The 15,180-nt window shown below is 50.0% G+C and overlaps 1 protein-coding gene across 1 annotated transcript in view; it reads left to right on the top strand.

Annotated features, from left to right (window-relative positions):
* The window catches only part of PRKD2 (protein kinase D2), a 31,815-nt gene extending 21,028 nt beyond the window's left edge, over positions 1-10,787 (top strand). Inside the window, exons 14-18 of the mRNA XM_080829478.1 lie at positions 767-928; positions 3,972-4,070; positions 7,005-7,272; positions 9,904-9,989; positions 10,321-10,787. Of these exons, the coding sequence (XP_080685604.1) occupies positions 767-928; positions 3,972-4,070; positions 7,005-7,272; positions 9,904-9,989; positions 10,321-10,533 (828 nt within the window). The 3' untranslated portion in view covers positions 10,534-10,787. The remainder of the gene's footprint in view (positions 1-766; positions 929-3,971; positions 4,071-7,004; positions 7,273-9,903; positions 9,990-10,320) is intronic.
* The last annotated feature ends 4,393 nt before the right edge of the window (positions 10,788-15,180 follow it).

Below are 15,180 nucleotides of genomic sequence, written 5' to 3'. Positions count from 1 at the left end.
CAAATGATCCAGGCTGGAGGTGGTCAGGGAAGGCTTCCTGGAAGGAGAGAACATGCATGTTGAGACTTAGGGGGTAGAAAGGTGTTCTGAGCAAAGGGACCAGCCTATGCAAAGAAAGGTCTGGAGGTAAGAGGGAACATGAACCCTTCTAGGAATTTGAAGTTTGAGGTTACTAGATGATTTATATGTGGGGAGGTGGTGGGAGGTGAGGCCAGGGAGGAGGCCTATGGATTTTCTCCTGAGGGTACTGGGGAGCCCTGGAAAGATTTTTAGCAAAGAAAGGACAGGGTTGGGTGTGTACTTTAGGAAGATCTCTGAAGCTGCCACCAGAGGGTGGGTGGAAAGTGGTGGGACCATAGCCTAGAACCCAGGGAGGAGGTTGGGTGGAGACCTGGAGGGTAGAAATGGGGTTAGGCCAGGCAGGGTGTGCCGGGGAGAGGGAGGAGAATTTACAACACAGAGATGCACAAAGGTCCCATTGTTCCATACTTCTGCTCCCTCCCTCTTCCCGGCCCCCCACAACCCTGGACCTTCAACAGAGCTTTATGATGTGACGATCCTTCTAGATACCTGGTGGTGTGGGGATGTGGTTCTGTCTGAAGCCCCTTCCCCCTCCCCCAGAGCCACTCCCGGGGAAGGAGCTGCTGACCCTCCGGGGACATCCTCCTCATTTGTCATCCTGCTCCCGTGGCTCACCTCTGGGGTCCCAAGTTCACGGGCAACCTGGACCCTGACTGCCACCCTCCCCTCCCCACCCCTACCCCAGAGTCTGCGGCACCCCGGGATTGTGAACCTGGACTGCATGTTTGAGACACCTGAGAAGGTGTTCGTGGTGATGGAGAAGCTGCATGGGGACATGCTGGAGATGATCCTGTCCAGTGAGAAGGGCCGGCTCCCAGAGCGCCTCACCAAGTTCCTCATCACCCAGGTGCGCCTGCCCCCCGCCCCCCCGCCTGCCTCCACCCGCCTCCCCACCTGCCCTGCACCCAGCTCCCGCAGACACTGGCAGGAGTCCTACTGGCAGATAATAAAAAATAGAGAGTAATAATAACAATAGAAAAAATAATAGAACAATAATTTCAAAATAATTGTGTAATAACAGAACAGACTGTAGAGTAATAAGAGAGTAATAACAATAGAAAATAAGAAAACAAAAAGAAGAGAGCAGTAGTGATAGTTATATTAGTAGTATAGAAAAGTCAGAAATGATTATTGTATAATTTTTATTCCTTTATAGAATGAGGTTCCCTAAGGCCTGACTGTATTCGTGTAGGAAAAGGGAAGGGGAGGGAGGCCTTTCTGTGGGGACCTCATTCATCCATTCCTAAGGTGGTTCACCAAGCTCCCCGTCTTCCCCTGCTCTGTTCCCAGCAGTGCTGGGGACGTAGCTGTGACCCAGAGAGCCCCAGGACTGGATAGCGATCACCCAGAGTGGGCAGGGTGGGGGAGGGGGATGCTAATGGTGTTTTAACTCATTGTATCTGCATCGCAAGTCATGTGGTAGTGGCCGTGAAAAAAACAAGGCTCAGAGACTTTAAGTAACTTGTCCAGGGTCACCCAGCTGGTGGGAGCAGACCCTAGGATCTGGGCTTTTAACTAGTAAGGTCAAACTCACTGGTGTCATCTGTGTGTCATTCCGCCTCTTACTTTCTTCACTTTAAAAGTACTTCTGGAAGGCTATTCTATTGCAGTATGTAGTGAGCAGAGCTGCCTCTTTTTCTTGGTTGTATCCGATGGTGGATATCACCAAATCCTGTAATTGCTGAGTACAGAGGTTGTTACCACTTTTCCACCATTACAGACAACTGGTGAATATCTGTCCACACACATTGCTGGGCTCTGGTGGGAGAATTTCAAAAGAACATGTTTCAGAAGATAAGACTCTTAAGTCCAGGGAAATGTGCTTTAGGAGTTTTTTAAACACGCTGCCCAGCTGTCCTTTAAAATCCCTTTGGTCTGCTCTTAACAACAGCTAACTCTGGCTGAAACAATCAGCAGTCTTACAGGTGGAGATGTGGCTTCATTTAGCAGTTTAAAAATTATGGATGAAAAAAAATAAAATAAAAATCATGGGTGAGGTTGAGCGTATTTCCCTATGTTTATTGGCCTGTGCTTTTTATTCCCATTGCCCATTTTTCAGTTGGATTATTCTTATTGAATTGTGAAAGCTCTTTGTATATGAGGGACACTGGATCCTTGTCATTTGTGTTGTTCAGGTTTTTTTGTTTGTTTGTTTTTTATTGCAGTATTTGTTTTCCTTTTCATTTCATTCCTGGCTTTTATTTGCCATCAAGAGTTTAACTTTTAGAATGTTAAATGTAGCCTCTTGTAGCTTCTGGGTTTTACAGCCTTCCTAGAAAGGCCTTCCCATCCAGCTTGTCCCTCACCTGATCCTGGGACGTGTTCTCTTGGATGCAAAGTCCCTTGTGCTGTGCTTCCTTTATGGAGGTCCTGCCCCCTCGCTCTCCCCAGCACTGCACCTTCATCAGGTTGACTTGTGGGGTGGGGAGAGAAGCCCACTGAAGCAGGCTCATCCAGACTTAAGGTGGGGAGAGGGAACTGCCTGCCTTCAGCAACTGGTTGATTTCTCTTTCTGGTCTTCTATCGCTCCCTCCCTTTTTGCCTCTGCTCCTCTCTCTCTCTCTCTCTCTGCAGATTTCTGCCTTCCGCCTCTTGTCTGCCCCACCCCAAGTCCTGTGCTAGGCCCTTTACCTCATGGGCTTGTTTATGCTTCACAACTGCCTTCTGAGGTAGGTATTACCAGTACCCCCATTTTACAGATGAGGAGACTGAGGTGGAGGAAGGGTCCATGTCCTGCCCAAGGTCACACAGCTAGGTGGCGGTCTAGCTGAGATTTGATCTGTCTAGCTTCCAACCAGCCCTCTTTGTTCTCCTCCTGTCCTAGAAGGGGAGGGAGGTGGTCAACAAACAGGAAGTCGAGAAAAGGAGTACATACACACCGTGGATCTCAGTATCCCTGGCCGAAGCCCGAGGATTCCACAGAATCAAGGAAGACCATAGTGTCCACAGAGAAAGGAGTTGGAAATTGTATCTGGATTTCTTGCTTTTTGTTTCGTAAATCAGCTCACCTTGCCACCCTAGAATACTCTTGAATTACCAGAGCAGGAAAAGCTCTATCTGAAACATGCACAGAAATATGTTCATACACAGGCCATCCCAAGGAGATAACAGGTACCAACAACAGTAATAGCTAACATCATGTTTGCTCTGTGCTGGACACTGGCCTAAACACTTTCTGTGCCCCAACGCATTTAAACTTCACAGCGACCCCTGAGGATGGGTACTTTTATTACCCCCCATTTTATAGGTGAGAACACGGAAACGCAGAGAGTTGAAGTGGCTTGCCCGAGGCCACAAGCTAGTGAGTGTAGAGCTGGGTTTTCCACCTGGACAGGCCAGCTCTAGAATCCCACCCCCCGCCCCCGACCGGTACTGCATTTGATATATAATGTAGATCATGTTGGTATTTGTACTGTTTCTTCTTAGACTTTTTAATGGATGAAACATACTTTTTAAAAACTGGAGTCACATGATAGTACCTTCTTAAAGGCTTCTACTTTACCAGTAGTCCCTCCCCCTGCCCCCCTGCTTTTAGGGTAAACTCCAGGCCCAAGGTTGGGCTCAAACTCATGTTCCAGGAGGTCACAAGTCACCAGCTCTGCAGACTGAGCCAGCCAGGAACCTCACTCCTAGCTCTTTTTGGTCACGAGCTTACCACATGCCACAGGGTCTCTGTCTCTTCCCAAACCCACTGCTCCAGTCGAGTCTTTCTGGAATTATCCAACTCCTATCTCGGGTGTCATGGTTTTGGGGCCCCAATGCCTCCCCTGGCCCTGGGGGGCATCTTTAGGGGTGCAGAGAAGGGCATGGATGGGGTTTGGAGGGCTGGCGGCAGAATCTGGGGCAGGTAGCGTCCTACCTTTCTTACCGGCCCCACCTCCTCCCCTCAGATCCTGGTGGCTCTGAGACACCTTCACTTCAAGAACATTGTCCACTGTGACTTGAAACCGGAAAACGTGTTGCTGGCATCAGCCGACCCCTTTCCTCAGGTCAGTCGTGTCCCCCAGCTTGATTTGGGGAAGTGCAGCTAATCCTGGAGGCGGGTGGGGATTGTATGAATTGGGATAATTGGACACAGAGACTCAAGATAACAATGGCTTAAATAAAACAGACCCTGGTTTCACACTCATGTAGGGTCCAGCATGAGCATTTTGTGGCTGAAAAAGCAGTTTCTTAGAGTCAGGTGCTCGGCTCTGGGTGTCTTGTTCTGGCCTCTCTATGATGTTCTAGACTTCATGGTTCTTGATGGTCCCCGTCATGTGACAAGATAGCAGGAGGGAGGAGGAAAGAAACAGGTGGAGGAAAAGGACACACCCCCTTCCTTCTCTGAACCTATGGAAGTTTACAAGGCACGTTTTCTAGTATCCCATTGGCTAGGACAAGGTCATGTGGTCATGGCTGGCTGCAGGGGAGGGCGGGAGATGTAGTCTTTATTCTGCGTGGCCGTGTGGTCCATTCCATTCAAGATTTTATTATTAAGGGTGAGAGCGGAGAACAGATATTAGGGGCAAGTGGTAATTTCTTCTGTAGGTCTGTTAGGAAAACAGTTCTTATGAGCCTCGGATTGGGCGGTGAGAACGCTTCTCCCTACCCCCAGGGGCAGAACCAGAGTAGGTAGGGGTGACGGTTGTAACAGATACAATTCATTGAGTGCCTACTGTGTTTAAGGACCTATAGCTACAGTTTCTCATGTAGCCCTTCCAGTCCTGGAAAGTTTTTGCTTTGTGATCTGTGTTTTGCAAACACTGAGTTCATTTCATTTCAAAAGCCAGGGGTTCATTTTAGTCAATTAAGCATTGTTGTGGAAACAACTTACATCAACCTCATGGTTTCTTTCTGCTGCTGGAAGTCGCTCAGTTGTTAGTGGCAGCCTGGGATGGAACATAGGATCAGTTTTTAAATGTAAATTAATGAAAATTAAATAAAATAAAAACTAATTTGTCTTGCCACATTTGAGTGCTCAGTAGCCACAGGGAACCAGTGGCCACCATATTGGTCAGCACAGATCACAGGGAAGAGCAAATGTTGATCATGTTGTCACAAAAATAGAATTCCATCTGTACTGTGTTCTGTGACATGGTTCTCTGAGCTCACATAACTCTAAAGCCCACTTGGAGGGTCAGAGGAAAAAAAACCACTCTGAAGAAAGAATAGGAGTCCATTTTTTGGATGGGCAAGTATTCCAGGCAGTGGGAGCAGCCCTGGCAAAGACCCTTTGTAGCAAGATGATCTGTACTTTTTTGGGAACAACTTTATTGAGATATAATTCACACACCACATAATTCACTGATTCAAAGTATACAGTTCAGGGGCACCTGGGTGACTCAGTCGGGTGAGCATCCGACTCTCTTGACCTCAACTCAGGTCTTGATCTCAAGAGTCGTGAGTTCGAGTCCCACATTGGGCTCCCCACTAAAAAGAAAAGAAAAGTGTACAATTCAGGGGCTTTTAGTGTATTCACAGAGTTGTGAAACCGTCACCACAATCAGTTTTAGAACATCTCATCACCCCAAGAACAAACCCTTGTACTCTTTAGACATCATCCTCCAAACCCACCACTCCTCATCCCGACCATGAATCGACATCCTGTAGATTTGCCTGTTCTGGGTGTTTCGTATAAGGAGCACATCGAGTAATAGCATATGTGGCCCTTTGTGACTGGCTTCTTTCATCTAAGTTCATGTTTTTTTGTTTGCTTTTTTTTTAAGATTTTTATTTATTTGTTTGACAGACAGAGAGAGATCACAAGTAGGCAGAGAGGCAGGCAGAGAGCGAGGGAAGCAGGCTCCCTGCTGAGCAGAGAGCCTGATGCGGGGCTTGATCCCAGGACCCTGAGATCATGACCTGAGCCGAAGGCAGAGGCTTAACCCACTGAGCCATCCAGGCGCCCCTAAGTTCATGTTTTCAGAGTTCACTTATGTTGTAGCATTGATCAGTCCTTCCATTTCTTTTAACAGCCAAGTAATATTCCATTATAACATCTGGAGAAAAGGGTGGATCTTTGAAAAGGAAAAGGATTTTAGGACAGAGTGGTATGGCTGTCACACTGAGTCACTGGTTGGGTCTGGCTGTTTTTGAGGGCAGGCAACAGAGACTTGGGGCTTCAAGGGTTTGGAGAGCCAAAGTGAGCCACAGAACAGTTTTGAACCAGGGAGGAACCATATATGAACAGAGATGGCGGCACAGAGATGGTGCTGCCTATGGACTTGGTAGGAAGGTTGAGCGGGACCTTGAACCTGGGTGTGGCTGGCTCCAAAGCCTGTCTGTGACCCTAGACTGCCTCCACCATCAAGGGGAAAGTGGCCGAACACCTGTTACTGACTACTTGCCATCATGGTCAGCAGTTTGCACTCAGGGTCCCATTTAATTCCCAGGGAAGCCCCAGAGGAAGTTGCTATTAACATCCGTGATACAGGTGAGGCCGCTCATCTGTTAGCTCCCGGCCCTGAGACCAGTGAGGCTCATTCTGAGCTCCCAGCACTTTCCATGTATTTGTTCATTCAACAATCATACATTCATACAACCACCCTTTAAGGTAGGGATTTTTCGGATCTCCGTTGTGCAAAAGAGGAAATAGAGGCACAAGATGGCTAAGAGACCTGTTCAGTGTGGCGGAAATACAGGAACAGGTGGCATTTATTAAGCGCTCGTGACATACGAGGCATTTCTGGGTCCCGTGAGCCTTAGATGGAGAAACTCATGTAATCCTCATGAGGACCGTTTGAGGTAGGTGCTGTTTTGATTCCCCTCCTCATACAGATGAGGAAACTGAGGCACAGAGAGTAAGTCACTGCCCAGGTTCCTCAACTAGTGAGAGGAGAAGCTCGGTTTTCTCTGAAACGCAGTGGAGGGCGTGGGGGTGCGTCGCTGGGTGGGTGCAGCCTTAACGCTCGTTCGGCCCCTCCACCCCACGCCGCCTGCAGGTGAAGCTGTGTGACTTCGGGTTTGCGCGCATCATCGGTGAGAAGTCGTTCCGGCGCTCGGTGGTGGGCACCCCTGCCTACCTGGCGCCCGAGGTGCTGCTCAACCAGGGCTACAACCGCTCGCTGGACATGTGGTCGGTGGGCGTGATCATGTACGTCAGCCTCAGCGGCACGTTCCCCTTCAACGAGGACGAGGACATCAAAGACCAGATCCAGAACGCTGCCTTCATGTACCCAGCCTGCCCCTGGAGCCGCATCTCCTCGGGAGGTGGGTCGGGGGCGGGGAAAGGGGGGAGTGGGCGGGGCCATAGGTGGGCCCTGGAAAGTCTAGGCTGTGGGGGTGGAGCCTAGTGGTGGGTGGGGCCGCAGGGAGGGCGGTCCTTTAAACGGTGAGGTACCTTGAACCTGGAACCTTGGGGCAGGGACTCAGGGATGTGTATGGAACTGGTCAGGCCTGGTTCCTAGTTCACAGAAAACGAATTACTCCAGAAGGACTGAGACAGGCACCTGGTGCTTTGGGGGCTGAGCGAGGTTTGGCCTGTCTAAGGTGGGACCAGGAGAGGGACTACTGGACCTGTGGAAGCCATACAGCTGGGGGGGGCCAGGGGAGGGGGCGGAGCCTTCCTCCCAAGGCATGGGCTGGGGCCTGGAATCTTTGGGGTTACCACCCTGAAACGGTTAGCCTCACAAAAGCAGTGGCACCGGAGGGCAGGGTTGGGGGACAGTTGGAGAGAAGAGGTCATGTGGGGAGAAGGTTATCGAGCAGGGAAAGGCCCTAGAGGGATATGACTTCGTGGAGCGGGTGGAGAGGGGGTTGACAGGAGGCTTAATGCAGGAAAAGGTGGCAGCAGTGGGCCCGAGAGAGGTAAGCACTAAATGGTAAGAATGGATTCGTTCGTACTGGAGTAATACTGGAGGTCCTCAGGATTGTCTTTTGGGACCCGCTCAGAAGTCTCAGTAAAAGTGTGTCCGGTGTAGGAGAGTGAATTTGGTGCAGACTGACGTGTGTGAGGGTGGCCATGTGGACAAGGCCTATACTCAGAGGGGTTCACACAGTGGGGCCTTGTCCTTCAAGGCTTCTGATCAAGGAGACAGTCTCTGGTGAGTGTCGGCTTGTCTTGAATGCCTGACACTTGCTAATTTTCCTTTTCCTAAAGAACAGGCCTATCTCTGAGCCTCTGTAGGAAACCATTGACTACCTTCTTCTTTTTTTAAATTAAGATATAATGTATTATTTGTTTCAGGGGTACAGGTCTGTGATTCATCAGGCTTACACAATTCACAGCGCTCACCATAGCACATACCCTCCCCAATGTCCCATCACCCAGCCACTCCCTTCCTCCCAGCTCCCTCCACTCCAGGAACCCTCGGATTTTTTCCTGAGATTTAGAGTCTCTTATGGTTTATCTCCCTCTCTGGTTTTGTCTTGTTTCATTTTTCCCTCCCTCTGACCGACTGCCTTCTAATAATGCTTACTTTCATCTGATTTTTGTGGACATAGCAAGTGATCTTTGGATTTTCATTGACTGGGGTGATATGATATTTCCATCATAAATAAATTCATTTTCCCCGTAAGGTTTTCAAGGGGGAAAATGAATTTTTTAAAATATTTTTTTATTTAAAGATTTTGTTTATTTGACAGACAGAGATCACAAGTAGGCAGAGGGTCAGGCAGAGAGAGAGGGGGAAGCAGGCTCCCTGCCAAGCAGAGAGAGCCTGATGTGGGGCTCGATTGCAGGACCCTGAGATCGTGGTGTGAGCCGAAGGCAGAGGCTTAACCCACTGAGCCACCTAGGCACCCCGGAAAATGAATTTTTAAAAAGTGAAGTGATTTAAAACCAAATGTTATCGATTTTTGCTTTGATCAAATACTGACATGGCTCAAAATTTGAAATATACAGAAGGGTCTGCAGTGAAAATCCTCTCTCACTCCTTTGTCTGCCATTCTTCCCAAAGGCATTGGCTATTACAAGTCTTTTAAATACGTGCAAGCAAATATGTGGACATACATTCTTTTATTTCCTCCTTTGACACAGGTGGTAGTGTCCGATACATGCTGCTTTTTAACTTGCCTTGTCTTTTTCACAGTTTATCTTGGACAAATGGTTTGGCTTAAAGAAAAATGTATATATCTTAAAGATTTTTATTTATTTATTTATTTATGAGAGCATGTGTGAGCAGGGAGAGGGGCAGAGGGAGAGAGAGAGAATCTCAAGCAGACTCCACGCTGAGCTCAGAGCCCCATGTAGGGCTCGATCCCACAACCCTGAGATTATGACCTGAGCTGAAATCAAGAGTCAGTGGTCTGGGACGCCTAGGTGGCTCAGTCGGTTAAGCCACTGCCTTTGGCTCAGGTCATGATCCCAGGGTCCTGGGATCAAGTCCCACATCGGGCTTCTTTGCTCAGCAGGGAACCTGCTTCTCTCTCTGCCTCTGTCTGCCACTCTGCTTGTGTGCATGTGCTCTCTCTCTCTCTCTCTGACAAATAAATCAACAAATAAAATCTTAAAAAAAAAAAAAGTCAGTGGCCCAACCAACTGAGCTACGGAGGCATCCCTGGCTTAAAGAAAACACTAAGTGAAGGATAGGACAGGTGTACCTGTGTATACCTCTGTATGACAAAACTCACGGAGGTGACATAGGAATGGGGAAACTGAGGGAGAGGCTTGGTGAAGACATGTAGGAGCTAGTGTGTGTGCAGCGTCCGGGGAGAGGTGGACAAAATGGTAATTTGATGAGGAAATGCGTGAGTGAGCAATTGTGCAGGTGAGGCTTCCAAGCTACCTGGGCCAGTGCGGAAGGAAGGCCGGGATGGTAGCAGGTCCCCTGGAGTGGCCTGTTGCAGGAGGGGCGGTCCCTACCGCGCAGGGCTTGAACTGTCCATCTCCTCCCCGCGCAGCCATTGACCTCATCAACAACCTGCTGCAGGTGAAGATGCGCAAGCGCTACAGCGTGGACAAGTCTCTCAGCCACCCCTGGTTACAGGTGATGCAGGGGGCGGGGCTTGAGAGCGGAGTTGGGGGGAGGTCTCATTGGCTGGGTTGGAGGAAGGGGTGGAGCCCGATGGCTTATTGGCTCTATAGCTAGTGAAGGCTGCAGGTGCATTTTCCGTGGCTCCGAGCGTGGCTGAGCCTCCTATTGGCTGGGCTGTGGAAGGAGGCGGAGCTGAATATCTATTGGCTGGGCAGGTTGCAGAGGGTGTGGCTTTACCTTCATTGATCCCGAGCCTGTCAGCTTCAGGACAGATAACGTGGGGGCGCAGCTCAGCCGCTCTGGGCCCTGCTCTGCAAGCTAACCCCTGTTCTCCCGGGCCCAGGAGTACCAGACATGGCTGGACCTCCGAGAACTGGAGGGGAAGATGGGCGAGCGGTACATCACGCACGAGAGTGACGACGCGCGCTGGGAGCAGTTCGTGGCAGAGCACCCGCTGCCCGGGCCTGGGCTGCCCGCTGATGGGGACTTCGAAGGGACCCTCCTGCCGCAGGACCATGAGATGCAGGGGCTGGCCGAGCGCATCAGTGTCCTCTGAGGCCCCATGCTCCCGTCTTGGCTGCCCCATGCTGCTGTCCTCCGGTCCCCGGAGAGCGGCCCTCTGCACCATCTCAGCGAGGAACTGTTGTAAACAGAAGCGGCTTCCTGCCCCAAATGGATGGGACACACCCTGGGAGAAGAGCATGATGGGGGTCCGTGGCGGGTCAGGGGTAGTTATTTCCAACCTGAATTCCCCAGCGATTAAAACGAACTCATCTCTGGCCCCATGGCCTCGGTCTCTGGCCACACCGCACTCTCTTATCATGAGTCTGTTGTTCACCAAGACGGAATTCCCCTGGAAGGAGGACTGTCTGAGAAGGCGGGAGGGAGGGGGGATGGGAGAGGGTTGGCAGTGGGGGAGAGGAAGCTGAAGGCGGAGGAGTTTCAGGAGGAGGACTGACTGGGGTGGGAAGTCTGGAGGGAGGACTAGAAGGGGGAAGACACAAAGGGTAGCCTAAGGACAGGGAAGAGAAAAGCACAAAGAGTTCGAAGATGGAAGGAGGATGCCAGGCTGGGAGGATGGATGGAGGGACATGACTGGAGGGATGGAGGGTTTAGAGCAAAGTAATCCCGTGGCTTGTGTGATCCACTGTTTCACTCAGTGGCGCTACCTCTAACATAACTACTGATAACGACATACCATTAGCGCAGGTCTGGTACATAGCAAAAACTCGATCCACAATATTTCATATTTTCTTTTAAATTGATGTGATGACTTCCCTATGCACCAAATGTGCTCATTGACCGATTCATCCATTTGTCATGGTGGGGCCTGGGTGATGCTGGGGACATGGTGGTGACTGAGCCCAGATCCTACCCTCAGGGGCTTCATCATCCAGTGGAGAGACAGACTTGTCTGGGGTCAGTGATGACCCAGAATAGGTGGGGCTGGGGTGGGGAAGTCCAGGAAGGGGGGCATCCTGGAGTGAGCCTGAGGGTCGGGAAGGCGGGTCTTCCGAGCTGACTTCTCAAGCCTCATCCTGGCCTGGAGGTTGTAGGCAGAAGGAACATCTCTCCACCTTTGCCCCCTGCCCTCCTGTTCCCCAGCTCCTCAGTGTCACCCAGACTTGTGACCCTGCAGCTGAGGGCAGGCGATTGGAGGGTGCACCTAAACAAGGTCTCTCTAAACACTCAGACTTACCATGAAGGCTTACCATAAAGGCTTTCCTGAAGCCTGGAAAAACAGGCCAGTGCAGGGAGCTTACTCTCTGAGGCTCCCTGCTGTACGTCACCTAGTCCATCTGTGGGTTGGCTCCAGAGCTACAGCTCTGAATAAAGAAGCTCAGAGGGGCGCCCCCCGGGTGGCTCAGTCGGTTAAGCGTCTGCCTTCAGCTCAGGTCATGATCCCAGGGTCCTGGGCTCAAACCCCGAATCAGGCTCCCCGCTGAGCAGGGAGCCTGCTTCTCCCTCTGCCTCAGTGCTTTCTCTCTCTTTCTCTTACACTTGCTCTGTTTCAAGTAAGTAAACAAAATATTTTTTTTAAGTAAGCTAAGAAGAACGTCAGTGAAGATCTCCAAATGGACAAGAACGCCTTTGAGGCGTAATTTGAGCTAATAATATTGGGAAATACTGGAGTCTCTCGGACTGCATCCTGAATGCCTCTCCCACTGACACTGGTTAGTCTGAGATCCAAGAGGACAAGCAACAGAGGGAAAACCCCATCGCCAGTGACAGAGCCGAGCTGGGAAATGCATGGACCTCCTCCTACCCGGGCCGGATCCTGAATAATCCGTCTTGGTCAGCAGTTTTGTTAACACCCTGAGACAAGAAGTCAGAGATATGATCATAAACATAATGGTAGGGGCGCCTGGCTGGCTCAGTCGGGAGCGCAGGAGACTCGATCTCCGGATCATGAGTTCTAGCTCCACCTTAGGTGTAGTGATGACTTAAATGAATAATTGAAAACTTAAAACCAAAACGCCAAAGGGTGCCTGGGTGGCTCAGTGGGTTAAGCGTCTGGCTTCGGATCAGGTCATGATCCCAGAGCCTCTGGGATCAAGCCCCGCAGCGGGCTCCCCACCCAGTGGGCAGTCTGCTTCTCGCTCTGCCCTTCCCGCCATCCTGCTGATGTGCGCATGCGCAAAAATAAACTAAAAAAAATAAAATGATCTTTAAAAACCTCATGACGTCAGCTGGGAAAATGCCTTGACTGCAGAATCCCATGAGGCAGTGCAACACCGTTAGGATGCCATGGCAGAGCAAGTCAAAGCCAAGAACGTCACTTAAGGCCCCGCAACTTAAACACTCAGGGATGGAAAAAGCCCATCCTATCAGGGCCATCAGACACCGCCAACCCTGATCTTGACAGGGGCATTTGTAGGGACTGTAAAGAAAAGGGACACTAAATTCGAGGGGTAAGATTTCGTCTCCCCAAGGATTCCCTCCCGGCATGCTTTCTCCTCTGTGCCTATAAATACCCCTCAAGCCACAGGGGAAATGATTATCCCCATTACTGGGTATCCTGCCCCATTTTAGACATGGGTCACACCCTCCCCATAAATACCCACCCCCCTCCCCTTTCCCCTGCCCCAGTACACAACAGTGATTATGATGAATCCCACAGTTCGCCATGTGTTTACGCTTGTCTAAGTCACTCTGTGACTCACGAGGCGCCCTTACTCCCCAGCACGGTTTATACCCAAACTCCTCCATGAAATCTTTCAGGAAGGGTTAATATTTCAATCCAGAAGGTCAAGATTTCATGTTCACAAGAGAGCCTATGTCTCGACGTCCCAGACTGCTCCTATCCATCTCAGCCTGTTACCACCCTTCCTAGTCCCCTGCTCCCTCCCCCTCCCCCCAAAACCCCATCAACCTTTCCCTCAGCCCACATATTCAAGACACAGCTGCCCTGCATTTGGATTCTCTCTGGGCCCCAACAACATAGGGCGCATCTTGGAGGCTGACCCTCTCTCAAAGTGGAAATGGAAACTTCTTGCCCTTCCTGAAACCGACCTCAGGTGCCTCCATCCATCATCCGGGGTCTCCTAATCCCGGCTCCCGGCCCTTGCAGCACTCCCACCTTGTCCATCTAGAACTCCAGACTACCATGGGGATATGGCTAGTCCAAGACCCGAAGGCCATAAATAAAACAGTCAAACCTAGGTTCCCGAGAGTTCCCACTCCACACACTCTCCTGGCCTCACTCTACCTTCCAGCACCCCCCACTTTAACACCTCCTCTACACATTCTTTCATATCCTTCTACGTCTGGTTCACCATCTTTTTGTTTTCACCTGGGAAAGTCAACAATACACGGGGACAGGTGGGCTCAAGAGTTCATTGAAGCCCCTGCTCAATTTTCCCGGACGCTGAAGGCTAATTTGCAGGACATGGTTTTCCCTTGCAGTACCCCTCGAATCCAAAATGTGGATGATCCCTTGCTGAACTCACTCTCTAGCAATACCTACCCCCAAGCCCTTGCTCACAAGGACACAGGTATCTAGGGAAGGATTACAGCCACGTAAGTCACAAGGATGCCGTCTAGGACATGACTTTGCACCGGAAGCCTAACCTTATCCATGGAATGAATTTATCTGATCGTTAATTTCACCTTCGCCCAAGACTAAAACGTGATTCCAGTGGTTTCTGGGCCTGTTATGGGTTCAATTCTGTCTCCCCCCACCAAAAAAAAAAAAAAAGTTTGCTGAAATCTTATCCCCCAGTTCCTCGGAATGTGACCTGATTTGGAAACAGGATGGGTGCAGATGGACTGAGCACCGTCCCCTCAAAGACCTCTCCCAACTCACCACTTGATCGTCACAAGAAAACTCTCCCTAGCCCTACCATTAGTGAATCGGGATTTATGTGCTCCTTTCACAACTTCCCTAACGGCCCCTGCAGGGGACTCAGTCTCCGGAAACTTTCATGTGGTAAATGACACAGTAACAGCCCTAATGGCAGGAACCACCTCCTCACTGAACTCACCCAGATTTTCCAGCTATCAAAATATTGCGGATCCCAAGTCAACCGGTGCTTCTCACAGTTTCTCTTGGTATCAGCGGCATCACCTGTCTTGTGACTCATTTCATGGTCCCAGCCCCATCCCTGCCTCTTCTCCTCGGTTCCCACTCCCCCCCCACCCCGCCTTTAAAAATTTTATTTACTTATTTTTATTTTTTAAAAGATTTTCTTTATTTGACAGATCACAAATAGGCAGAGAAGCAGGCAGAGAGAGGAGGAAGCAGATTCCCCGCTGAGCAGAGAGCCCGATTCGGGGGTCGATCCCAGGACCCTGGGTATCATGACCTGAGCTGAAGGCAGAGGCTTTAACCCACCGAGCCACCCAGGTGCCACCCCCTTTTTAAAAAAAGATTTTATTTATTTGAGAGAGACAGAAGCAGATACTCCCCCCTGAGCAGGGAGCATGACACAGGCAGGACTCAATCCCAGGACCCCAAGATCACAACCTGAGCTGAAGGCAAACGCTTAACTGACTGAGCCACTCAGGCACACCTGGTTTTCAGCCTTTAATCAACGTTTTAAAAAACAACCAAAAATAAATAAATAACAACCAAAAAACCAGGAACCAGAATCAAAAAAAAAAAAAAAAAAAAAAAGAAAGAAAGAAAGAAAGAAAGAAAAGAAAAAGAAAAAAAGAAAACAAAACCCACAACGTTTATTTTCCAACCCCTCAAATAAATTAG

This window comes from Martes martes (genome assembly GCF_963455335.1).
Source record: "Martes martes genome assembly, chromosome: 17".
NCBI lineage: Eukaryota > Metazoa > Chordata > Mammalia > Carnivora > Mustelidae > Martes > Martes martes.
The sequence above is the reverse complement of the archived record's forward strand: the minus strand, read 5'-3'. Positions and strand labels throughout refer to the sequence as shown.